Here is a 27458-nt window from a genome sequence, read left to right on the forward strand (position 1 = left end):
TAGGGTTTGGGTAATAAATCAATACAGTCGACTGGGCTATTTAACAAGAGCGCTGGTTTCCCTTTCATTATATCCTTAAACTGGTGCGCAAGAGCCCAATTAAACAAAATTAGGTAATGAATATTAACCTTGCAAGGAGAAGCCCTAATGAGTGCAGCATATATGAGAGCATTGCCATTCAACATGAGACTTCATTGGACTTTGGGGGGTTTTTAAATTAACATATTATCTCCCGTAGCTTCCTCCATTTTTGTTTACAGAGAAACTGTTTTTGACAAAACATAGTGAAAACGACCAATCCTGGTAGATGTAGCTCATATGTGCATAGTGGGCTTCAAGGGGGTTCCAATATCAAATCGACCCCAGCCGTCTGAGTATGCTTACAAATATGTTGAATGTGTCTCGCAACTAAATAGATTACGGGATTGTATCAGATGCTGCTTTCTCAATGGAAGGAAAACACTTTTTTTAATCACTTTCTATGGATTGGTCGATCACAACGATTATCCAAAAGTGATACGTTTGGATGATAGTGGTGCTAACTGCCCTTTAAAGCGAGATTGATAACTGCTGCTGCGGTTGTATCTTGGAATTGTTTACGCGACTCAAGCTTTAGCTTTCCAAATATCAAAAGTTGGATCGTGCCCAGCTCCAGTGGGCTGTACGCCTCAAGTCTTGCTGCACGAAGGGTAATGATCTGAGATGGAGCAAAGTGATGATCAACTGCTCATGGGGCCGTAGCACTAGACCGGAGTGATGAAAAAACTATCGGTAGCGAGGTGAAGCAGCTGCAATAAATCTCTTTTTAATAGCCCGGTCATGTTGTTTCCCGAACAACGATAATTCAGAACAACCCAATAGTCGCCGTTCAAAACAAGTTAGATAGTCATTGCCTGACTATGTATGTATGTCCTTATAACCTGGACTCAATAAAGCCTAACCTTAACAAAAACGAAGCAAGTGGCGCGGAAAAACAGAGCAATATGATACAATGTCTATAGTCTCACTAAACCACCGACCACTGGCCTTCGACTCGCACAGTCACAGACAGACAGCAATTATGACTTCATTCTATCTATCTGAGTCATCTGCAAGACAGGGAAGCCAATTTGATTCGGGAACTGATATTAAGAGAAACCACCGAACAGCCTGTAATCCTATCCTCTTTTTAACAGAAAGTGCTTTGAGGCTATATTTTTCACTTCTGAACATTTTTTCGATACTACTATGACCAGACGTTTCTTTCTTTCTTTTTTTTTTTTTTTTTTTTTTAGGAATCAGGGCACCAACTGGAGCATGAATGGGGAAAAAAAGGAAACCAAAAGCATTGTTCAGTCAGATTTGGTGGTCACATTGGACTTCCCCTGTTTCTCTGGCCCAGACTTAAAAATCCACCAACTCCATTGAAAGAAAAAATGAAACATTTTTCCTCTTGCATCAGGACATGAAATGGCAGTTTCTGGGGTTTTCACTCAAAATACCGATCACTATAATACTAATGTTGAGACATGCCGCTTACTTTCTCAATATAGATCATCATCGTACATCAACAAGGACTTTGTTCTTCTTCCAACTTTGAATAACCAATTGATGATAAAAACGCATTTCAGTCACCATTGAAGTGCCCTTACCAGTCCTTTAAACTGATATATAAAAGTGTCCTGGACAGGAAAAGTGGCATGAAAGCAAAACAAATACAGTTTTACTAGATGTCTCACCAGAATCAAACTGTGTAAGGGAGTCCAATTTCTGAGTTATTAACACGATCCGAGTAGTACTTTATTATTTTCAAGGATGTCATTTTTGTCACCACTTAAAAGCAGATTGTATCGTCTATTAGTTTCACCCCTTACTCGCTTTCTCTCTAACACACATTCTCACCTCCATGTGAAAATCCCTCTTGGCTTTTTAGCTCTGTATAGCGCCACATCTGGGGGACTCAATATGCCGAATATTCTCTGAAGTATCCAAGCATGAAGAAAAGATTTACCATGAAATCCGACAGACGGCTCCATGGTGAGGCGCACCAAACACCCAAATAAGGAACTCTGGGCTAAGCCCGAGTGAAAGAAATACTTGGGCACCACCACTAAGAGTCAGAGAAAATTGACTGGGATCGAGAAATGCAAATCTTGAAATGAACCTATTCATTTTTCCATTTGTGTTCAAATTCACCAGAGGATCCAGTCTGGGAATGACTTTTTGACCTCTCTTCAAGAGTCTTGATGTTGTAATAAATTCCATGGTAACCCGTGGGAGCCGGGGTCGTTTGAAGTGGTCGAGCGGAGGCAAAACTCAGACGCAACAATCTAACGGGAGATTAGCGTCATTTCAGCTCTCAGCCAGGTAACAGACAAAAACACGCCGTGTTGTGATATCAAATAAGACCTGTGGCAGGATGAAGACAGCTGGAGTCAGATCAAATTTTTATAATAGGCATTAGCTCCTTCCTGGCAGGTGTGAAAAGGGTCTCTTTTAACAAGCTGTTCAAGGACTGTTTAGGCTGCGATGGGCAGAAATCCCCACTTCTTTCCATGTGCATGCATCCATGCATGCATGAATGGAACACACACACACACACACACACACAATAAACTAAAGAGGACATTGCACTGACTTTGTTGACTAACCCACACCTTATGAAAGAAACAGGTCCTCACAAATGGCATTTTGATAGACTATGTGCAGCTAAAAGTCCCCTTGAGGACACACTGTGATCAGTTAAAATAAAACATATATACTCACGATCCAGGCCGTTGATATACTTCATAGATATCTCACAGTGTCCCCACACCGCACTGACGATGGGATGTAACTTCTTGCCCTTCAGGCCTCTGAACGCCACTCCTAGATACTGTCCTTCTACCATGAAGCTAAGCGTTCCTTCGTCCATGTCTAGAATGACCAGCAGAGAGTCTGGCAGGGTGAACGATTCGTCCGGCTCTAGGAAACACGGATAACACTGGAGCGAGCTGTGGGCCCGGTTCTTACTGTCGTGATAGAGCCGGTTGCGTCCCAGATCCCAGCCCCAGGACTCAGAGTCTGACCCCACCAATGCTGTGTACCCTACAGAATGTAAAGGAGCCTCGGAGGTCGCCACTCCGACCACAGCGTGGGTGCCACGCTGCCGGGAAGGCCAGTGAATCCTCCAAACGTGGAGACCCCTTGTGTATCCCACACGCCCCCGGATGCAGTCCGTGCTCTGAGCGACCGGGTGGCGGTGAAAAGTCAATTTATCTTCCTCTTTGATGAAAATATTAAGCGAGCGGTCGTCTGGGTTCCAAGCGTGACGCAGCTGGGTGTCCGGGCCAGCGCACGGCATGTCCAACAGGAGGTCCAACCTGGCGGGCTTGGAGAAATCCGGGCCCCTCAGTTCCGGGTGCTGCCGACGGTGAGCCGTGGGACGGTAGGATGGCGAGCCGCCGCTATCCCCGCGAACATCTACGGACTTAATGCCACCTGAGATCTTCTGTCCCATGGCTGCAATGGAAGGGGGCGACTAAAGGCAGGGGAGGAAAGGGGGGGGTTGTTTTTGCAGGTGGGTGCTGCGGTGCGCGGAGCTTGGCGTTACCTCATCAATGCGGCAGGGGTGAAGTGAGGGTCCCTTACTGAATGTTGGAGGAGGTGGATGAAGGAGGAGGAAGGTATGAACGGAGCCTGTGTGCAATCTGCTTTCATGCCACAAATGTCTTCAGGAGCACAACAATGCTGGTGAGCCTGTTGAGAGACGGACAAAAGAAAGTTTCAAAAAACAGATAAAAATAGATCTCATCATTAACCGCGAAGCTAGATAAAATAAAAGTCCCACCAATGAGCTGATATAAACAACACAAATGGAACTTTGTTTGAGACGAATCAAAAGGAGTGAAGAAAGAAGAATCACGATGCAGGGAGGAATCAGAGAAACAGTATGCGATAAGATGTTTTCTATATGATATACAATGAACAGAATAGCCACACATACGCAAGTCGGCACAGATGCATTTCCTTTGACTCATCCAACATCCTCCATTTGACTGTATTCACTTGTGCCTGTCCCTTCATGCAACAGACACAAATATCCTCTTCTTATGCAACACTGTAAAGCGAGATTATAAACTAACAAAAGTTCACTTGAGCCTCATCAAGTTGATGAATATGAACAGACTGTAAGAACATGCATCAAATAAAAATAAAGTAATAAGTATTTTATTATAATATAAAAAAAGAGTAGTTATTGAGACTATAAAAAAAAAACTTTGGATGCAAGCCACTCCAAAATTATGAGTGAATATTACATAAAGGAAATGTTTCATTTAAATTCAATGTTAAAAATACTTCTTTATGGAAAAAGAAAGACAAAAATATTGAGGTCTAAACAGCCAAAGTCACAATGACCATGACACACTAAATGTGTCAATGATCAACCTCTCTTTTAGGGTAAAAAGACTGCAGTTTATTCTATTGAAGTTACTTAAAAACAAACTCAGCATTTTAGTGAAACCTATGTAGAAATCTCTTCCTCGAATAGCAGCTGGTTCTGAAAGGTCGCCGGAAAAGACACAGTCAAACCTCGGACAAAAGTGAGTGACACAATCGAGGTTTCGACTGTCAGCTGTGTCTCATCGACCGCAAACCACAGGGCACCTATTCGTTTTTGTTTTTTCTTAAGCTAACTGACGCTAATTTCTCGTAAAAGCATCCCACATTCTGATGCAAGTGTTGCACTTGACGCCGTGCAGATCATGCACACAACTGACCATGGTCGTGACGAATGTGTGTACACGTTTGGCGAGATACACAAACCTTAACAAAAGATAAAGCGTGTAAGTATCAGACAAAGGAAGCTAACTAAACTGAAATCGAGTATGGGGTGCTGAGAATAATGCTGAGCATGCTAAAGGTTTAACTTGAAGATTTTTAACATCACATATTTACTGACACAAAGACACACATAAAAGATATAGCAAATTTTAGTAAGCTTGAAATTTATTATGATAAATCACAAATCAAGCGCTTCACAGTGACACAACTCGAACAGGGTTGTCAGTCAGCAATTAAAATCTGAGAGGGAAAAATGTGTCAATTTGACAACTTGATGGTGTTCTGCTCATCTTCTGACATCTTTTGTTCCCTTACTTTTCCTGATGTTTGAAGTACTTGGTATTGGGGGCCATTTCCATATTTCAAGCTGACATTAGATTAATGTAATGTCTTATAAAAGGAGAAATTGTCTCTGTTTTTTCCCCCACCAGCACCATTGCAATTATGTGGGCATATGTTATCAGGGAGGCTGAACGTTAACCATATGACATCATTTAATAATTGCTGTTATTCTATAATTATAATATTCACTTATAGTACAGTATAAGAAAAAAACATATTACGGCATCAACATTTTTTATGATGTTAGAATGACAAAAATTACATGGATACATTTTCCATTCATGCCTATTTATATGATGATCTTAAGCATTGTGCTGGTGCTCCAATACTTTTGATGAAAGAGCAATGGAGCTTAGTGGTCAAAGTTAGCCTGGAGCCCCCTCTTGCAAGAAATACATTGGATTACAAAAAAGCGTCTCTCTGAATAAAAATCTTTTTTCCATACTATCTGGACAGAATTTTGATTGAAAATCAGGAACTGATTTTTTTTTTTCGGCAACACGTCCACAGCCCACCAGGTGGGATGTCTGTGCCTCAGTCACCTCTGTTCCTGCTGTCTAGCTTCTTTGTCTTCTAATATAACTTTGGTTACCTAGGGGTCACAGAACTGAGGCAGCATCAGCCGCAGAAATAAAATAGACGCATGAAAATGTGAATCCAAACTCTGAAGCATGAAGTCACGTTTTTTGGACCATCCCAGTTGCTAAGCGGTTTCTGGTCAAAACTCAGCAGAGCATTATCACGCATTCGCAGGAGACTCTGGCATCACTTAATTTAAGTCTTACCCTGATCCGGCAGCTGCGCCTTGTAAAGATGAGCATGCATGAAATTAAAGTTATATTCGCCATTTATTTCAATTGGCACATGCTCTTCTTTTAAACAAAGATGAAATTATTCCCACCATACTTAGCACACTGATGTCATCTTGTACATGTGTGTGAAAATGTGCTAAATACACAAACTTAAGACCCCAAATCATTGAAAACCCATAATGCAACTGTGTCGACTGTGTCTGCAACACCTGTGTTACACACACACGCACACACACACGCACACACACACAAACACCTTCTCTCATGCTCTGAATGAGGTCATGGCAGCTGGCAGCCAGCTCAGCTCACTCCCCAGCATGAGAGGGTTCAGTGCTCGGACACACAGACAGCTGCCTCTGTGTGTGTGTCATCACGGCTGGCAGATGAGTTCAGGGTGGTCGCTGCATGGAAGGTTCCAGTATCATCGTTGCCAACTGTCAGCCAAAGAAAACACAATTTAACACTGTATGAACTCTCGATCTGTCCAAGTGTGCGCCACAGTTTGGCGTGGCATGTGGGTGACAATCTGGCATTAAGGCCTGCCATCAAGGAGGCACTTGACCTCTGACCCTGTCTCGTCATGGTCCCGTTGCATGGTAACCCCCCCCCCACAAGGCTGGTGAGCGGGCGCAGCGTCTGCTACTGAGAATAGAGACAACATGCTTCTACCATCTGTTGTTTACTTTCTCTCCCACCCTTCATCTTGTTCTACCTCGCTCTTCTTCTGCAGCCAACTCATTTAGGACTGAGTGTACTTGTTTCTTCCGACTCCATCGATCAAGTCAACTGCGTCTGACAGATACTGGGGGGATAGAATAGGATAGGATGACGCTGCAAACAAGCAAAAAAAAAAAAAAAAACACATCACATTTAAAATGTGTGTGTTTTTTAAAGGCTTTTCAGGGGTTTAATTGACTCATTTAGAAGATTGAGAAACTGGGGGGGCGGTGATGATGATCTTTAAACAAGCGAATGGCAGCAAAAAAGGAAAGATATAGCGCAAGTAGTACAATTGAGGAAGCTGGGATCGGAATTTACATTGTCGAATAAATTCAGAGAGATGGGACCATAGAAGAAAAGCAGTGTATGAGATTCATCAATCTGTACACAGTTGCAATTTGAGTGAGTAAGTGCATGATATTGCAGACGAGATGTGTGTGTGTATGTGTGTGTGTGTGCGTGCGTGCGTGCGTGCGTGCGTGCGTGCGTCCGTGAGTGAGTGCGTGCGTGCGTGTCTGTTTAATGAGATAGTGCTAAGCACGTTTTGACAAGGCAGATAGGCTCTGAGGTGATGAGGACACACACACACACACACACACACACACACGCAAACTATGAGGTATTTAATGCTTGCCAGTCAATCTAAAGCACCCCAGTAGCACCTGCTTCAGATGAAGCTCCTACAAAACCACATATCAGCTTAACAAAACAACGGGCGGATGAGTTAAACTCCGCTGACTCAGCAGTCTGTGAGTAAAACCTAAAGTGGTACTTTACCGAACAGCAGCTGGGCAGATCATTTCAGTGTCGGCGCTTATTTATGTTGATTGGCTTTTGCTGAGGTAACCATGATGCTGAGAATTCGCGGAAAGGACTTGTATGAATCAAAGAAATACAGTCACCGCCGTGCGTTGCAGTTGATGGAAGGCATCTTGCCATTAGCGGTAACACAGAGTAATAAATCATTCTTAACTACAAGTAAAGCTCAATTTAGCTTCCATCAAGTGCTGAAAAACATTTTCTAACGTGAAGATAAAACGTTACAAGAGGCTCCAAAGACAAAACTCAATTCAGCCAAGGCCATTTCCCATGACTTGACCCCGAGGCCTCAGACATGTCAAAAGACAGCAAACAACATTTACGGATTGAGAACGAGCCAAGGCTAAAATAATCCTGACCTAAGATCGGTGTGGTTGAGGGCTGATTATGTTTTTGTTTGCCAAACATACATATTTTGCCAAAAGGTTTTCCTTTGTGTGCAGACATGTCATACCTTAGTCGTCCCCCCCCCCCCCCATACAAGTAGGATATATAAGATATTTATATATAGGATATAGGATTTGAACTCGCCCTGAAATGATTTACTCCTTTACTGTCCTGCTTAATTACCTCATCTTTGCCTAATTCCTATGACGTCTGAAAAATGAATCACAAAGTGGTCACTTCTTCCACTTTCCACGCCCAGGGACATATTTCGGTGCGAGACCAAGTAAAAACAGAACTAACATGCAACCCTAAAGCTTCCGCCAACACAAATGCACACTGAGACACATTTATATTATATCTCTTCATAGCAACAGCTGTACCCGCTAAATCAAACAAACTGCCATCCTCTCTACATAGCTGACATTCATTCCTACTGAGGGAATCCCTGGGTAGCCGAAGATGCCAGAGCGAGACATAAACTGAACAGTCTGTATTTTGACATTCTGTTGGGAGCCAGACACACTCCAGACTGGGACACTTAACTTATCTTGAAGCTGACCAGAAGACTTGGTCTACTCATGAAGGCGTCTGTGGACTTATTAGGGCAGTTACTGAAGAAGTTATCGCCACTTGGCGCTCTATACGAATGTCATGGACAGAATGTACATTGATGCATTTCAAGAAGTGTCAACTCAGTGTATCTTTGATGCTTCTCCTTCATTAATTTTAATTTCCCCTCTTTTTGTCCCCAGATTTTGAGATATCCTGGTATCTTGCCGACAACGCCTGCCTGCTAGGGGGTTGCGTGGCGCAGGAGGAAGAGCAATCGTCCGGCATTCCTGGTTCGATTCCCGGCTCCTCCGACTGTGTCGAAGTGTTGTCGAGCAAGACACTGAACCCCCTACTGCTCCCCTGGCGCTGATGGACGGCAGCCTACTGCTCATGGTTCATCCATGATGGGTTAATTGCAGAGAATGAATTTCCCCACGGGGAGTAATAAAGGATAATTATTATTATAATTCGAATTATTATTATTATTTACCGACTCAGTCAAAGCGTTTGTGCAAGGCGGCTTGTCCTTCCGTGGTCCTGGCCACAACTGATTATTCATGCCAGTTAAACGGTCACGATGTACCAGCTCTCTCGAAAAAGTTGCCTCGAGCCAACAAAGTTGTGGAAAGAAAAAGCGTTTTGTTTCCTCCCGTGTTGCATTAAACCTTTTATAATGGTAATTATCTAAATATGCATTCATACAGGTTTATGCAATTCAATTTCTGCCTTGCGGTCTGTTTCCCCCAAGAGCATCAGCCTCTTCGATTTTCACCATCTTTCCATCCTTTTCAACTCCGCTCGTCTGTTCCTTTTTCTTCCCGGCACTGCTCTTATCCACTCTCTCCCCCCAACCATGGCTGCCTGTCTCTCCGTCTGTTTGCCTTTGAGTTCCCGCAAATCAATGGGGACAAGCAAAGCTACACCTTCACAGTTAGTACAGATTATCTGTAACCTGCCACCGAACGCCAAGGCGGCAATCAATGTAGGCTCCACGTGCGGGCGCGTGCTAACGAGAATATTCACAGGAAGCTGTGCGCACAGTCGGACAACGCACTTGTAAGATGAAAACATTAGGAGTACACTGAGGCGTAGATAAACCTTATTCAGAAAAAGTCATTTCAGACACTTTTATCCTTCCAACTTGGTTCCTACCCTCTCCCTAATAAATGATGCTCCTTCTCCCACGTCTCTCTCCTCTGCTCCCTCACATTTAGAAACTGAAACTACACGGTTGCCGTCAGAGTGGGATGTCATGTACTCAGGTGTCGACGTGTAGACGGGACAGGAGCTTCTTCTCAAGTTTCCGTGATAGACCATTAGAGTTAGAGTGATTGATCACTGCTTTACAGACACCTACGCCATCTTGTCATCTTTTAACTCCTTCACAAACTCAAAGATACACGCACACACACAGCTGGAGGTCCAATCTATTGGGTGGCAGATACTGGTGGCAGATTCATAACCTCTGCAGTAATGAAACTGAATCAAAATCTGCCTGGACGTGACACGCTGCCAGCTTACTTCGTCAACATTCGACCTGCTTGCACAAGAATGATGGTAAATGTCACACCCGGATAACTCCAGGATGATGAAATGTTTTCAAAATTAGCATTTAGCCAGCTAAATTGTTATTCCTGGATGTCGACTGACTTTTAAAAAGCAGCATGAAATCATTTGGAAAAAAAAAAAAACAGACCAATGTCCTCTCTGTCAACTGAGAGCGTAAACAGGCTGCTGTTTGCTAACAAAACAGCCATTCCAGCCAATGAATTGAGACTTTTTATATATAATGCAGACTTGTTGAATTTGTCGCCTATCTTTCCGCTAACCAGACCTGGCTTTTTTTACTATTCATATGGGTATATCCCTATGTTAAAGATATTTTTCTAGCATTACATCACCAGGCCAACTCACCACAGCAAATGCGGTCTGGTCTTCCTTGGCTGATTTCAGATCCAGACCTAACACAGACTTAACAGCGCTTGAAAAAAATGACTGGACCTACAATCGACAGATGACACAGCACCCAGAGGTGGCTCGTGTTAAGGAACGACCGCAAAAACCATTAAGTCTTTAGACTTACTTTTGAGTCTCGCAAGTTTATCTGTCACATGGAATAAAGAAAAAACAGGCTGAAAGTTTTGCAGAAAAGTGTTCCTTGCTGCAGTGAATTTATGGACTCAAACCTGAGGGGATTGTGTGTTGTTCTCCATTTCTCCCAGAAAAGATCATCTAACTGATTCTCGCTATGAACTTTTTGGTGTTTTTTGAAAATTAAAGGGAGGCGGGGGTGATCAACTCAGACCTACCAGTCGAATAAATCAATCAGTGAGTCAACGATGTCTAAAAATCACTGATAGCATCAATCAATTTATACAAATGTCACTGATTCTGTTACTGATTTTCCGCTTCTTGAAATCATTCCTTCTAAATCGTTCGTATTCTGATAATTAAGCTTTGGGCTAGCAATCAAACAGCAGGAAATTTGGACCGAACATTTTAACTTGACATTTCAACAGACAATTAATTAGCAGAATGGCAGTTAAGAGATGATGGAAGTAATTGTAGCTCTGTCCTATGACACACAAACTGATGCACATTCGCACGCCCATACAATGATTGAGGGACCTGTCTCTTGCGACATGGTGTTCTCCAAATTTGCTCTGTTTAGAGTGGAACATACAGTGCCGCGTGAGCACATTTGACAAGGAGGAGTACGGCCACGCACGGCCGTATGCACGGCTGCATGCGTGTCCGAGCGCACGCGCACACACAAAGAAAACAATGCTGAAAATCCTCAACTCCTTTTTGTAAATTACAGTCTTAAAGGGTTGAACACAGGGGGATAGAAAGGAAGAGTTTGCCTGAAAAGAGCTATCATTTCAGCAGCGGGAACGGCTGCAGGAGCCAAAAAAGAAGCATGTATGGATTTGGAGACAAATAAAGAAAGGCAAAAGGAGAATAGAAACAATGAAAGGGGATGAGATGTAGGGGTGGGTGGCAAAGAGGTCAGCAGCTGACAAAACAAAGGGATAAAGTCAGAAAGGAGTTGCTATCTCTACGTCCCAGGAAGGACTACAGAAAACGCACCCCCGCCACAACCACCCCCGCCAACAATCTGCCCGTTCACAGACTAAACACAACTCTCTGAGGAAAATCTACTGCAGGCAGTGCAAAGCAGGCTGTCAGATTAGGTGTGTTTGTAACATATAGACAAACAATGTTTAAAAATAGAAAGCAGGATCTATCCTATTATTTTGTGTGAGCGGGGAAATCCTGGCGTGGCTTATCCAGAGCCCTCAAACAAAAGCAGGCGCACACATTTGCACACAGACAGACACACACGGGGGTATCCCAGCTGGCCAGCTGGGGCCTTGAGGCCATTAGCAGAATTAAAGGAGACAGAAGAAGACAGTATGAAAGAGGGGAGAGGGGGGGCAAGAGGAGAAGAGGTACAGTATCATCCGCTGGAGGCAGAGTAGTTGTCATTGATGGGTTGACAGCACAAGCTGTGTATGGATTTTCTGTAATCTAAATACAAAGAGCTAATAATAGCAACATCTACTTTAGCAATTAGATACTACTGTGTAAACAGGTAGCAAGCGTTACAGGATCCGACACATACAAGGGAGACTCTTCAGAAATAGAAACAGTGGCTTTTAGCAAAAGAGCAATATATTTCAGCAGTTAGACACTACACCTTGAGCCCGGCACGAGCGATCAAGCAGCTCCGGTGACTCTTTGTGCGTTGCTCTTCAACCCGAGTCCATGTTCAAAATCCAGACGGCAGCCAGAACACGGCTAAAGTCCTCCAAGACAGCCGCCGGCAAGTGAATCTGAGCAGACAGGAGGAGGAAGGCCAGCAGCCGCCGAGTCTGACGGAGACGGAGAGAGAGAGCCACCCTCTTTTCCTCACCCTCCTCCTCCTCTTCCTCCTGTGCTCCTGTGTTCCCTCCCTCTTTACCTCCCTTGAGCTTATGTGTCCTGAGGCTATCACCTCTCCCCCCCCCCCATCCCCCCCCCCCCCCGCCTTCCCTGAACACACTCACACCCACTTTAAACTGTGTTTCTAAGCCAGCGTTATCTTGACGTTCTCCACTGTCGACAGCGGCTCCACGCACTTTCCACTTTCAGCCGCACTCTGGTTTCACTTCCACATTAGTATTTCAGAATGGAGAGTCAAGGGGAGAGAGAGAGAGAGAGAGAGAGAGAGGGGGAAAGAGAAATAGAGATGAAGGGCTGAAAGTTGATCCCCTCTGATCTCATCAAGCAAAGTTACCAACAGCAACAAGACCAGCAGGCAGCTGAGAGAAACATCCTTTTCACCTTCTACCCTCCCCTTCTTGCCTCCCCCCTTCTTACTAAGAGCTTACACCAACCGAGCCACCCGCCACCCATTCTATTACGAGCACACATTGGCACATATGTCTGCGTGCACACATCCTCGCACGTGCCGCGTGTGACGCACAAGCGGGAAATGTGGCTCCGGCTCAGTGTTCAAAAATTAAAGTTGTGTAAAAAAAAAAAAAATGACAAAAGATAATTACACACTAATAGCGGTGAATCTTAAATATATTGTAAGACAATTTTTAAACAGGAAAAGGACTTTTTTTTGTTTTTTTTAAATGCCAGTTTCATGTTGCATGGAAACATAGACGTGGTATTTTTGCATACTTTATAAATCTGTAATAATCCATTAAATCCAATCGTTTTGACCTGTTATTACCTTATGGTTACATCAACCCAAATCTTCTAATCACTTAGCAGCAGCTCTGAGGGATGTGGTTACACGGTATTTTTCTTTTTTTTTAATGCGGCTGTATCCGTCGTCCACAAGATGGGAAGTTATGAAAGCACTAAAGCTCACGCACATTCTGGTAAAGAATGTATTAATGACACGCAAAGGTGATGTCCTTCCACGCAACAATCACAAGAAACAGATGGGGGGAGGTTATGGAAGTCACCAAGAATTTATGCCTATTTTTCAGTTTTTGCTTCATTCTTGACATGAAAAAACTTGAAAGAAATTAATCTGCAAAATGTGCAAGATTGTAAATTATGGTAAAGCAAAAAACAGTCTTATTAGGGACATATCAAAACAATCCCAAACATATATACCTCAAGAAATTACTAAAAAATTGGAAAAATGTTAAAATGATTGAAAATGGACTGTTTTAATTAGCTTCGACAAAAAAGAAATAATTGAAATCGAAGACACAAAATATTATCTTGTGTGAGAAAACCTAAGATTTAAATTATTGAACAAGCTTTTTGGGGTTATATGGGGTCACGGGTCTCTGGCACACTTATTTCGGGGGACCAAACTAAAATGTTTAAGCACTCATCCAGCTCTCTACACATTATGGTGTCTACATCCATGTTCCTCCAGACATAGAGTGGGAAGGAAAACCACAGTGTTTGCGGTCATGCAAGACTGATCTATGGCTAGCTCATTTCCTGTGAGAACTTCCTTTCCTGAGAATTTTTGCACCCGCCGAAAAATCTAAACTTCCATGGAACCAACTTGTTTACTAGTTTAGATCACCATATCTCATGTCTGCATATTCTTTTTTTATTTTAATTTATGCTCATGGTGTATTTTTTTCTTCATGAAAGCTACTGTAAAACTTGTATGAGGTACATTCATTACACACATTCATATTGGATAAACCTCAGTTGGCGTGAAGAAAACTTTTCCAGCGATATTCTGAATGTTCCTGCTTCCTGGTGCAAACATGGGTTTCATTTCCCCTCCTGGCTCATACCTATGCAATGTTGTTAGTCAGTGTTGGGGATTTTTTGTCGGAGGGTTCTCCAGACATCGCCAATGGGTCACGCTACATTTGTCCCGATCCAGACTCACATTCTATTTGGTGTGATGTAAGTTAAGCTGTGAGAAAGCGTCGTCCACATCCAAGGCCCGAAAATTCCTTTTGCGAAAGGTTTTGGCTATTTTTGTTGCCATGGCTACAAATGTTACTACAAGTTCTATACTTCTATAAACGGATATGCACATTTCCATTATCCTTTGTTATGGTTTTATGCAAAGCTCTGTGAGGAGCAGGCTGCTAAAACAATGTTAACACATTTAAAATGCATTGTAGTCTCTGACAGGATGTATTCAACCATGACGGGTTGTTGGTTAAAAAAAAAGGTATTTTCTAGGTTAATGACCAAACAGAGAATGGTGCTGAGCTCTGACTATCGCAGTGACCATAGCATTATTCTCTACATCTCCTGTGCATAGCGAGCATTCAGCATCTCATTTGCCTAATTTTACATCGTTCACAACACTACTTTTCGGATTATCGTTTATCACAGCTGGCTCTATAACAAGACCAGACTGAGTTGTTTTGTCGGACACACGATTCATTAGAGTAAGGTAACCAAAAATGTGCCTTGTTGTGGTATGCCATAAGGGTTCTGCAGGCATGCAAGGTGCACAAATGTATATTCTATTAAAACTTGTATTATAGTCAGTAGTTAAGACCCAGGACAAGCTGGAGAGACTTTTTACATATACAAGTATATACATATATCTATACATACACACACGCGCACACACACACACACACATATATATATACATATACACAGGTATATACATATATGTACATATACATACACGTATATACATATACACATATACATGTGTATATACTGTACATATATAGTACACACATATATATATGTGTGTGTGTGTATATATATATACAAAATATATATTTATATTAATAATATTACATATATATTAATTAGGTGTGTGTATATATATATGTATATATATATATATATATATATATATATATAAAAAAATGAACAACTTCCCTGAAAGCTGAATATATATATATTTAGCTTTTTTAGTGAAGGTAGATCATTTTTAGCTAGTAAATAATAAGCTACTCTGAGCCTATATACATAAATATATGTGTATACGTTCATGTCTGTGCATGTATGCTGGAAATTGATGCATGAGATAACAATGAACGAAAATATTGGCACCAGCCAATCAACTTTGGCATTGCGAGGAGCTCGAGGGCTACAAAAGACAAAATGTGTGATGTGTTCAAACACCTGCCACCTGCCGCCCCCACCCCCAGCTGATCACCTGAGGCACACTCCTGGGTAAGATGTGTTACCTTTGGCCAACACACATTTTGAGACCTCAACCCCGGGCTGACTCGCTGTTATTCTAGACGCCAGCTCGATGTAGGTCAGCGGCTCTGCATGTGAGCAGTTGCTGTGGGCTTAATATAATACACACACGGCTGGCAACGTAGGATTTGCACTCAGTTCAAATAAAAAAATCTGGCAACAAATCTAAAGCCTTTTCCGACGAACGTTGCGCGGCTGTGAGGCCAGGTTCAGAATGTACGGATAGGGGAAATATTGACGTTTCTTTTGTTTGCACGTTAAGGTTGAATTTTTCCAGGTATGAAACTTCATCCCCTTGTCTGCATCATTGTCTCCCAGTGTCAAATATAGTTTTCATATAGACCACAAAGCCATCCCGCCGATTCCACTGGATTAGAGGATTTTCAAGGTTTTCCTCTTGGCTCTGTTTAAAAGTAGCGATTAGAAAAATGTAATTGTACCATCCGGCAATTTAGAATTGAGATCCTGTGTGGATTCCTCAAGAGCGCAAACATTTCCTGATCAATCATCATGTGCTGTGGAAGCAAATAAATGTCTCTGACAGTTTGAACTGTGGATGAAATAAATACAGAAGCTTCAGCTTACTAAAACTCATGCTTCAGCCTTGGGAGTCACTGTGTTGTCCACCTCGTTCTATTCAGTTTGCTTTACATGATGTACCCTTCTTTCTTCCGCCGCGGAGGACGCTGACAGCACTTAGAATGGGTCGCGTCGAAACCTTGTATCTAACGTTTGACCTGAGCGTCCCAATCATGAATGGACAGTGGCCACTTGTGATCGAATCTCGCCTCCCCCTGTCTATATGCAAATATATGTAGACATTTTTCCGTTTGCAAGGACCAGATGCCTTCTGCGGCAAAGCACTCCCTGCCCTTGTCGTGTCTGCTGGATATCAATCTCGAGACCCTGAGGGCTTACTCGCATTCATATGCAAATGTGTGTTTGTAGAGATTAGCCGGATATTGAAAGGAGAGGAAGAAATTAAACAAAAAGGAAAATAGGTACATTTCACGGTTTGTTCCACTGACTTTGTATACTGTATGTCTGTGGGCTTTTTTAAACGCTCTTTCTGCAATCGAGACAACAAGCACAAAGAGAGACATTAGATGATGAAAGGATCTTTAAATGTGGTCCGGGACACTTTTGTGGGCATGTGGTCCAGACCGGCTTCTCATGTGGTCTGAGGAGTCAGATCTCAATGATATCCTGAGAGCAGTCTGGCTGCAATCCCACGGCCAAACGTTAACGTCCGTCTAGTGATGCACGAGCCAACGAAAACAAAATTCCTTCGCATTGATTCATTTACTCAAACTGTTTAATGAAGTGATTCAGGCTAAATGTAATGGGCCTTCAAAATAGGAAACCTCATTTCGGGCGGAAAGCTTGCAACAGAGGACACACCTTGAGGTACATCCCTCGCTCCCTGTTCCGGGACCCTACTGCAAATTGCCCCCTGATTTTCTGCCTCAAGGCACATTCACACTTAAGGGCCCCCGTTGGGTCTCGGGACACATATGTGTGTGTGTGTGAGTTAATCTGCAGGACAATGGGGGCCCTGTCATCACCACACACAGAGAATTAGGGCGGCGTGTATGTGTGCGCACGCGTGCACTGCCTTCTGCCAACACACGTGTCAAACACAAAAGCCAGCCAACTGTCCACATGGCCCAGGGGAGAAGGACTGATGCAGAGGGAGGGAATGATGGATGGAGTGATGGACAGAGAGGGAAGAGGGGAGCGTAGAAGAAAGGAAATAGGAGGGACGGTAGTCTGAAATCCGCGGCCTCGGGGTGAAGGGTGAGGTGGGGTAGAAAGAAGAGCAAAGGGAAATCGAGACAATAGAAGGTAGAATTACCCGGTGCAGATGGCAGAGAGAAAGAGCCATGATAGCTCTGGCCACTTTGGACAAGGTAATAGTCAAGAGGGGTGACGAAGGTCACACGGGCCGATTATCGGTCGGACAAACGGTTTCTTAATCACAAAGGTTTACGGCCCTGCTCTCTGTGAGAATTTTCACTGTTTGCGATCACTCCCGAGCCGTTTGCCGAGCACGGACTCAGTGGAGGTAGAAGCCTGGAATAAAAGGCCTCGTAGCACCGGGTTTTTACCCTCCATTTTTTTTTTTATTAAAGAAAGAATAAGCTTGAATGTTTTAATTAGAGCTGAGAAACTGCTTGGAGGTAGATTTTGTTGAATATTAGACACAATAAGGCTGGGTTTTTTGCATGATTAAGGCTTTTTGCTAAAATAATACAAAAATTACCCCTAGGCATGGCATCGCCAGGGGACTAATTTGCCCTCCCTCCCCCCAGTCACATAAAAAACACTGGAAGAACTGCCTAACAGACACAGGAGAAGGCATCTTTGTATTTTTAGTCTGTGTAGAAATCCTGCGTCTGAGATGGTTTGCTCAGTAAATGTAGCTCCCTTATTTCAGATTTAAAGTCTCCTGCAGGCTGACACATCGCTGGCGCTGGCTCTCCATGTTGGCTGGTCTCTACACCATCCAGGCCGTGTAATAATCCGGCGTCCTCCGAGGTGGCGGGCAGCTGATGTGTTTGATGCCGGCAATGTGTGCTGGATTTTTTTTTCCTCTCCAAATAGATGTCACTATCTCCTTCCATAGCTTCTCCTGACGGAGTAACATCTCTTCCCAAACCAGTAATTTGATATCCTTAAACTAAATTAAGTGCAAATTGAAGCGGTGTGCAGTGTGCACGGCATCCAAATCGAGGAATCCTGGTCTCAGGTCAGCTGGATTTAGTTACCTTTAAGGGGTTATTGCCGTGATTGAACCCCATCCCATATTTTTGTGCACATCCCGGTGAGATGTTACAAGTGAAAGCAAACAAAACCTGAGAAGCACAAAAAAAAAAAAAAATACATCATGTATTCTATAAATCCACAGGGAAATGTAACACGGCCAAAACGCTCAATCTGAGGCACGGGTGTTTTGACATCTTCTGGATCAATAGTGCCATTAGTTTGTAAACTCAGTTGGGTTCAAATAAAGAGTAACCAAATTCAAAAATGAGTCACTTTGAAGCACATGTGATTGCACTATATACATACATACAGGTTTTAGGGATGTATGCGTGTTTATATTTTGTCTCTCTCACTCTCTCTCTCTCTGTTCTACTTTTCTGTTTTCTGTTGCACTGTGGCGTGTGTGATCATACAAATGCAAAGGGCAGCTGCTCAAACCTGCAAAAGATTGTCTGGCAGATTGGATCAACCGAATTGTCTGGAGCCACAATGGGCTCCAGACCTGAAAAAACAAGGCAGGTGTGATAGCACCCACAGTCTGAATTACACTCCGCTTCCTGTTCAACCACACCCCTTCAGAAAAAGGAGCAGTGGCTGCATAATGCCCTCGCATCTGTGGGTTTTCTGAGGCTTTTTCTGCCTGCAAGGACAACCATGAGGAACAGAAATACGAGAACACCAATACTCACCTCCCATACTGCGTGAGCACAAAAGAAAACCTCACACACTCCACTCCTTTTCCCTCTTGCACACACACCCACATCAATACAAATGCTGGCCCATCTGAGTACAGCAGGCAGGCATTAATTCAGCTCAAGGATAGTAAATGGAGGCAGCAGGAGGGAGAAACAGGGATCGGCTGCTTTCATTCCCCTCTCCCTCTCTCTCCCTCCCTCTCTCTCTATCTCCTTCTCCCTATTAGAAACACAACCTTTCCACTCTCCATGAGTCACATTTTCACAACACACAAGCGTTTTATTCTCTTTTCAGGCTCTTCACATGCACCACCACAGGTACCGCATCCGTCCCAGGCTTTTTGTGTAACATTCAGTTCTCCTTGCTCTCAATATACCAGCTTTTTAAGCCAAAATCATTTTCAAAAGTGGACGTCTGTCAATGGACACAGAGTTATGACATTTTCTGTTGTGTGTGTAATTGGTAAATTAGACCACAAGCGCTATTACCTCGCCATATGAAATCAGCATTAAAGAAAAAAAAAAAAACACTGGTCTGACAATGTTATTAAATGACATCGGTTGTTCAGATATTGGTTTCATCATGTATGTTCGTATCTGTCAACTTCACAGTAAAGTTATTGACTTTCTTGTGATACATTGTTTATTATTTTCAACCGTAAATTAAAGCCACTCTGATTCTGATATTCAAGTCTTACTGGTAAATTTGCATCTGGAGAAGCTGGTTATCACGGTTATCACGGTGCTTGTGGAAATTAGGCTTGACTATCAACACATTTAGTTCAATTTCGTATCAGCGACTATTTCTGTTCCTCCCACGTACCAGGATTGGTTTTGAAAGTCTGGTCCGGGTAGATTGACTCTATTATTCTTATCTAATTTATGTTTCTCTCATGCTCTCACAGCCGCCTGATGGCCTCCTCCTCACCTCCTCTCCCCTCCCCACTTCTCTCCCCTCCCCTTTCTGTTCACATCCCCCGTATTTCTACCCATCCATCAACCCAGCACCTCCCTCGCTTCTCCTTCCACCATTTTTCCCCCCTCCAAGCACCAGGCCCTGTCTCCCGTCCTCCCCATCATTCTCCTCCCTTTCTCCCGACAGCTGCTGGTCTGCGTCTGTCGCTCCTGACCCCTCATTGCCACGTGCCAAGTCCCCCTTCTCAATGTCCCGCACAGACTCTAAATCACGAAAACACACATACATAGACGGCATAGGTTGCTGTTTCTCTGACGCAGAGTTCAAAAAGCACACAAGTTCTGCCTTCAGACAGTAGACCTCCCTCAGATCGCTCCATCATTTGTCAATTGTTTGTCTTAAAAGGGTAAAACCCTCAAATTAGGTCTGGACAACATGTGTACGGAAGATCAGCAGATTAATGAAAGACGCTATATATCAGCTATATATCAACATTCTTGGCCCTTGAAAAAAAAAAGTAACTGTAACTAATAATTCTGATTGATCCTTTACACCTAAAGTTTTGAATGCATTTTACTAATTTTCTCCCGAGTGGTGTGAGATCGTCAAACACAAACAATAGCTATAATCATGTGGAAATAAACAAGCATTTCAGCACAGCTGAAGTGGAGAACATTTTAATAAACATGCTCATGTTGTCATTTGGAGCAAACGTAACTCTGTTGTCGCCATATAAATTACTAGAGGCTTCAGGAAGTATTTCTTTGTACTTTGAACCATGCATTATTAAATTTACGTCTGATATCCGAAGATATCCAACTCACCGGCGACTCATCCCAGGGTTTAAGTCTACATGAATGTCATGATTGCCGGTGCAAAGGTGAAAGGTCAAACCTCAAGGGATGACGGCCGTCCGCAGCCAAGTCACAGATAATGGCTTATCAGGAATAAGCGAATTCACGTGATTTACATGTTTCGCTAAGATAGATGTTGATGTCCTCGCTGCCTTTTCCTTGTGTTTTTCCTAGTATTCTAAAACGGTGGCACAAAAGGTCATGGTTCTCCATTGTTCCCGTGTACTGCATGCAAAGCAAGGCTTTAAACAAGCCGTGCCAAATATCTTTTCCCTCCCCAATACCTTCAGCGTCTTGCAGATCATCGGTGAAAGGCCACAAGGACTACCGCACCAGCAGTGTTACTGCTTACGTCACTGCACAGACACTGTATATATTGCTAAGCATAGTTTGGATGACGTGTAAAAAGTGAAAAGAGGGTGGGACATCAACTGTCAGTTAGTGGAATATGTAGAGGATTTGCATGCAGCTAGTGGATACTACATACAAAGTGCTTTGCTGTAGAAGTTCACATTAAAAGGAGTGCCTAATAAGTTTAATGGTTGCCATTACCAGTATAAACGTCTACAATGTGTATTTCCTTCCATCTATATCGGATGACTTCCAAATCGGCATAATTCCTTCACTATTAGATTACATGCCAGATACATAAATTAATAAAAAGCACAATGTTTAACTTAATAGTATCCTTGATTTGTTCTTTTGGAGATAAACTTAAATAATCTCAACTGCATTAATTCTTTTCTATGTCATTTTGACCTAATTTGATGCTGATTTTTATCGAGGTCGGTATCCAATTTGAAAATGATACAGCTGTCGGAAAAAAGAAATAAATGATTTTTGACAGTCAGCAAGATTGATTTGCATGCATGTGAACTGAAAACTGTGTGCGGCAATATCTGTCATTTGAAGAAAATCTGTAATCTGAGATTAAAATTAGAATATATTTGAAATAAGTTTTGTTGACTTGTTTCTCACCCTAGCATTAATGCAGAGAAGCAAGCAAGTCTTTCAGCAGCCAAGTTGGTTCACACACACACACACACACACACACACACACAGTGTATGTGGCAGCAGCGAGACGCACACCGACCTTGTCCAGCAGCAGGATGCAGCGGGGGGCGGTTGAGCAAAGCGGAGCAGATGACAGAGGGTCACAAGGAGAGGTGAGGAGTTCACGAAGGAGCTGCGCAGACACACTCAGCACCAGCAGCAGTTTCTAAGCACCTTAGGGTGGGTGGATCCATTTCCTCCAGACATGCCTGGGAGGGGGCAAACAAGGGGGCGGCACCTGGCTGCTCCATTAATCTCCTTTACGTGGGGATTAGCAGCTCCTGGCAGGTGTCAGGCTCTCCGGATCTTGTTGTCCGTGTCTGCCCTGACTTTCCCCCCCCGGCCCTCTCCCGAACCGCTCCTCATACACCACCGCGTGCGTCCTACTGTTGCGTAATCAGGCCAAAATTTCAGGTATGAGCCGGGCAAAATACATTAAAATGATGATTAATCCATCCTGCAAAGCGGAGGGGATGATTGACAAGCGTAAGCCTCGGCTGCCAATATCACGGAAGAAGGGGGTTGTTAATCAGAAACATGGCATATCTGAACTCCTTTCTGAATGAATATAAAAACACACAGACGCTTGATATCGTCCAATATACAACCCAGGTCGCTGAAAAAAGAGGGGGTACCCTGGTTGCACGCCTGAGCTCGAGAACCACAGAACACCAGTAATTAGACGTTGACGGTTTCCTATGATATGAACAAGGAGTTATTCATTGACATTGTCAGTGAAACTTTCCAATAGGATTCTGGTAAATGCATGCCTCAGTTATGCAAGTCAGATATAGACTTTAATAGTCTACTATAAAAAAAATATTCAAAATCGTTAGATATTTGTATCAACGGCTCCTTCATTTGCCGACGGCTGTTTAATATGGTATTAATGGGAACCGAAAAAGGACAAGGGGGCCTCGAAAAACAAGTGTCAAGTGAAAAATTTCAGCTTTTTCGTTAGCAAATCGCGGGCGTCTCCCACTTTAATGAGCCTTTTCAAACGAAGGCTGAGTAAAACTGAGGGGCGAGAAAGCGCTGCGAAGATTCGAGCTCCTCAGCCGAGGGGAAAGGTCGAAACTCCTGCTGAAAATAAAAGATCCCAGCTTCTTATATATCAACCCCACTGAAAGCATGATCTAATGTTGCCATGACAACTAAAGAAGTGCCGGGGAAGCACACACACACACACACACACACACACACACACACACACACACACACACAGAGTTGACAGATTTTAGTAGGATGTAGGCCTACACAGAGGATGTCTCCACTGTAAGCGTGAGAAGAGGAGGAGGAGGGTTCACAGGGAGCCAAATATAGAAACAGAATAATGAGCTTCATCTTATCCATCGTTTCTATATCTCCTCCGCATTCCTCATCACTTCGTCTGCTTGTCATTTCTCCTCTGCTCCTTTTCACCCCTGACAGGAGAACATATTTCCCAAGAGCCGCCCTCCCCATATAAAAGATATATATTACACTGGGACTTTTCGATTATGTGACAGCGGCGGAAAAATAAATGTATAAAAAGAAAATATAGGGATGCGGACAATTTCAACGCCTCGGCCATGGAATGCTCACGTCTGTTCGAATGCCACCAGGAACACTACTCAGAAGCACAATAAGGTTTATTTGATACTCAGACAATACGGATGTGTCATTTGCGGGAGCAACATGCTGTTCCCCGAAGGTCGGGTGTTAGTAACTTAAATTGAAAAAGCGTAAAAAAAAAGCGTTGGGGGAAACTGCTGATTCAGTCATCGCGTACCGTTGTGAGAACCGTAGTATTTACAAAGGGTTTAGGAATTATAGTGTTAAATAGTGGTGTTTTTTAAATGTGTAGTGGTAAAAGATGCATTCAGAGTCTGCAAAGGCGGAAAATCAGTGATGGTATTGCCATTTATCATAGATTTTTTAGATTTTTTAATAACTAAGTTAATCATTTTCTGCATTCTAGTGAGAATATTCAAAATAAAAAAAATAAATAAATAAAAATGAGCGGAAAAGTGATTAAAAAGATTGGCACAGATTTTGACTATATAAGAAAAACACCACTACACACATATAAGGATATTTATTTGACACTGATTTGCAATTGTGTGTTGACAGTAAAGTTATAAATACACAGGTTTGTCCCTCCCTATGTTCTTTACAGCACATCAGTAATATTCCAGCTGAAATGCTCTGACACACACACACACACATCTGTGAAATGTCCTTTTATTTCCCTGCCACCTGTGCCTTTGATTTATTCAAAGCATGGGCTCACATCTCTTAAAAACAAAGATTAACCAACCCTTCAGCGAACAGATGTTTTAATATGTATATTTAATATCTTTCAGGTGGTGAAGTTGTGAAGTTTAACATGTCATTGACCTCCCAATGACCTCAGCTGCCGTCGTAAGCTGAACAAATTCCGCTACTCCTTTCCCTCATATTTGCACATACCCACGCATCCTGCAGCATATGACCTAAATTGTTGCAAAATAAAACCAAAAAATAATAATAACTCAATGAATAAGTCATAGAGCAATGACAGAGCAACTCTGTTGCGTGAACCCTGTAGCCTTTTTATCTCCTGCCTTGGCTTTTTTTTTGGTCTCTTCCTCTCTCTCTCTCACGTACATACAAACATTTTCATATTCATTCACCCACATCTGCTTCACTGAGAGCTCATCTCTTATAATCCCTCAGCCATGGCATTGGGTTTTTTCCTCATCTGACTCTTTCTCCCTCTCCCTCTCTCTCTCTCTCACGCCCACACAAACACTACAGAATCATTTTAGTGAAGCTAAAAGTCAGAACTTCTCCATAGCTTCACGGCCGGCTTCAAATGTCACCCAGGTCGATGCGTCCGTAACAGAAGGTCGATGAAAATGAGACCTTGCCAGACATTCTTGCCGTAAATTGACAGGGAAAAACGAAAAAAAAAAGCTCCCCTGTATACGATACAGGAGGAAGGCGTCCACTCTGGTGTAGCTCCAGCGCAAAACACAAGACCGGAAAATTGTACACAAATTAATTCCCCGAGCGAACAAGTGGAAAGAGGTGAGAGTCTATAAGCCTTTCAGAAACAGACAGAAGGATGAGGTGGCGGAGGAAAGGGCCGCTTTCAAAACGGCTGCTATCAACACGCTTCAGATAACGGTCTACTCCCATTGGGAGGAAAACAAAAAAAAACAAAATGAATGGAGCATTCCCTTGAGCTAAAATTGCTTTAGCGACTCTCCTATGCCGTACACGTCATGATACTAAGTGGGGTCGGGCGTTGAGTATTCAATTTTTCTAGCACCCAAAGCAGACAAGGCTTTCCATTTTGAACTGTAACGCCACGCTGAAAAATTCAATTTGTCAGAGAACGATCCGGGGGTGTTTTAAAAATCAGCAGGGTTAGAGCCACAACAATTAATCTTTTCTGAACACCGCTCGACATATCCACCAAAACTCATTTTGAAATGGGAAATGGTGTCACAAACAAAGGAAAAAAAAAAAAATTGGAAAGAAAAAAAGCCGCCACATCCCATTTGAAATAACAAAGAATGTCTGAAGATAAATGACTCATGGAGATCAGGACACATAAAAGGGGCTCTGAAAGACAAGAGAGCTACAGCGGTACAATGCAGTATGGTGGTTCACACATATCCTCCTTTACCTGCTGCACCAATAAATAAACATAAAGATATAAATAAATACAACACTTCCCCTCGCCTTACACAGGGACCTTCAGCAAAAATATGCCTCTTATTCTGCCAAACGGCATCACGAGCCGATCCAGAGCAGGGAATATCTAGCCAATGATTGCCATTATGTGATTAGGCGATTACTAACTACTAACCAATTTCATTTCTGTGACACACACACACACACACTCAAACACAGGCTGCTACGCTCCTCTCAGACTAATGGCACGTCCCATCGAATTGTGGTCTTTCATAAGTGGCGCTGACACGCTTGTTTGTGTGTCTTTGAGTGTCGACCATGTGTTCATAATCATACCCGTGTGTTTAACTGCCTGTGCGGCAGCAGCATGCCTTCGCAGCGTGCGGTGGAGGTCTGGTTTCCGCTCGTGAGGCTATGAAGAGGCCCGATGAAAGCTCACACATGGTCACAGCCAGACGGGTTTGATCTCCTGTCGTGGCCTCGGCTTCTAAAATAGCGGGACAAACTTGCTTCCCAGTCTTGTCACTGGTGAATATCTGACACAGTTAGCGATGTTATCCGGACAGGAAGCGGATCTTTCATTTGCGCGTGCTGTCGGGAGCAAAGGGATATTTCAAATAAAAGCACGGCTGAGCCTACGTGTCACATGTTCTCCATTTTCTCCTGCAGCTAAAGTGCAATGGAGAGCATGAACTGCTATCAGCTCCAATTTACTTTGTTGACTGACGATTGATAAAACAGGATGACAATCGCAAATGGCGAGAGATTATCCCTCGCACCTCATCATTTTTCGGTGTCGGAACATGGCTTGTGACCTGCAAATTGCAGGATGGGATGCAAAGCCGTGTGGTTACCAGGGTGCGTGTGTGGTTTGTTTTTTGAATTAAGTTACAACAACGGCCAGGTTGGAGTATTTTGATGTTTCAGGGGAAGATCAGCACTACAATTTCAATGAAAACTGCATCAGTAACTCGGTCAAAAAAAAAAAGTTGATTCACTCACTCCTTCATGGTTTTCAGTAAACACCTTTCAAAATGATCAGCATAAAAGATTTCTGTATTTCAATTGCACAAAAATATAATATGCATGTGCATCAGTTAATGACTATACTGTCAAGAAGACAGAGAAAGGACAAAAAAATGCTCAGACTGATCACTACATTGACAAGGTGCTACTCAGAGCTCACATCTCTAACCTTCTGTAAAGTTACAACAATGTCAAACAAGGCAAAGCATGTGAACATCACTGTTCCCGTGGCGACATTAACAGCCTTTAAGTAAAATGCAAATACAATATTGATCTTCCAGATCTTGGGTGTACATTTCGTTTCTTGAAATAACAACTGGATGCTGAACTTCTCGAATGCACGGCGATGGCTGTTTTTTTTTTTTGTTTTTTTTTATTGTTTTTTTTTCTAGCTCGTAACTTCAACATCATTCCACGAAAGCAGACGATGAGACAGCTGGAGGCCCGGCTTCCTACGCAGTGATGTAAAGTTTGGTCTCCAAACCACATGTTTCAGACAATCAAAAAGGCGGTGATTTCTGTAGGAGAATATGACTTCCTTTTGGCTTGGAGTCTGGGCTGTGTGACTTAACAGATGTTTCACATGAAAGAATGTAGAAAACACACTTGAGGACAGGAAACGCGCAAAAACCCGAACTGCCTCTGGAAGAACTAGTTTTGATGAAAAAAAAATCAGCTGAGCCTAAAAGCTGATTTGGCTTCAGTGTCTGAGTCTGTTTGCATATCACTAAGAAATTTGTTGTGCTAAGGATAGTCGAGTTTTTTTTTTTTATATGGTATATTTCATGAGTGGGACTTTCATTACAATAATGTCTGCACTACATTTTCAGTGAGATTTGTAATGAACAAATTATTGTTACATCACAGAAAATAAAACAAAAGTAACAGAGAAGTG

At 42.8% G+C, this 27458-nt stretch overlaps 1 protein-coding gene across 5 annotated transcripts in view; it reads right to left on the reverse strand.

Annotated features, from left to right (window-relative positions):
• Nucleotides 1-27458, reverse strand: part of spsb4a (splA/ryanodine receptor domain and SOCS box containing 4a) — a 69880-nt gene that overhangs the window by 34179 nt on the left and 8243 nt on the right. Inside the window, exons 1-2 of one of the 5 annotated variants that reach the window (XM_086171978.1) lie at nt 12491-12553; nt 2746-3717 (exon numbers count right to left, since the gene is read on the reverse strand). In XM_086171978.1, the coding sequence (XP_086028104.1) occupies nt 2746-3478 (733 nt within the window). In that variant the 5' untranslated portion in view covers nt 3479-3717; nt 12491-12553. Of the gene's footprint in view, nt 1-2358; nt 2389-2745; nt 6816-12135; nt 12430-12490; nt 12554-27458 lie in introns of those variants that run through there. The other 4 variants (XM_086171975.1, XM_086171979.1, XM_086171977.1 and 1 more) reach the window with 4 other exon arrangements.

The sequence above is a fragment of the Fistularia commersonii genome, chromosome 25 (genome assembly GCF_037954325.1).
Source record: "Fistularia commersonii isolate RoL2024-O1a breed Wild chromosome 25, RoL_Fcom_v1.0, whole genome shotgun sequence".
Lineage (NCBI taxonomy): Eukaryota > Metazoa > Chordata > Actinopteri > Syngnathiformes > Fistulariidae > Fistularia > Fistularia commersonii.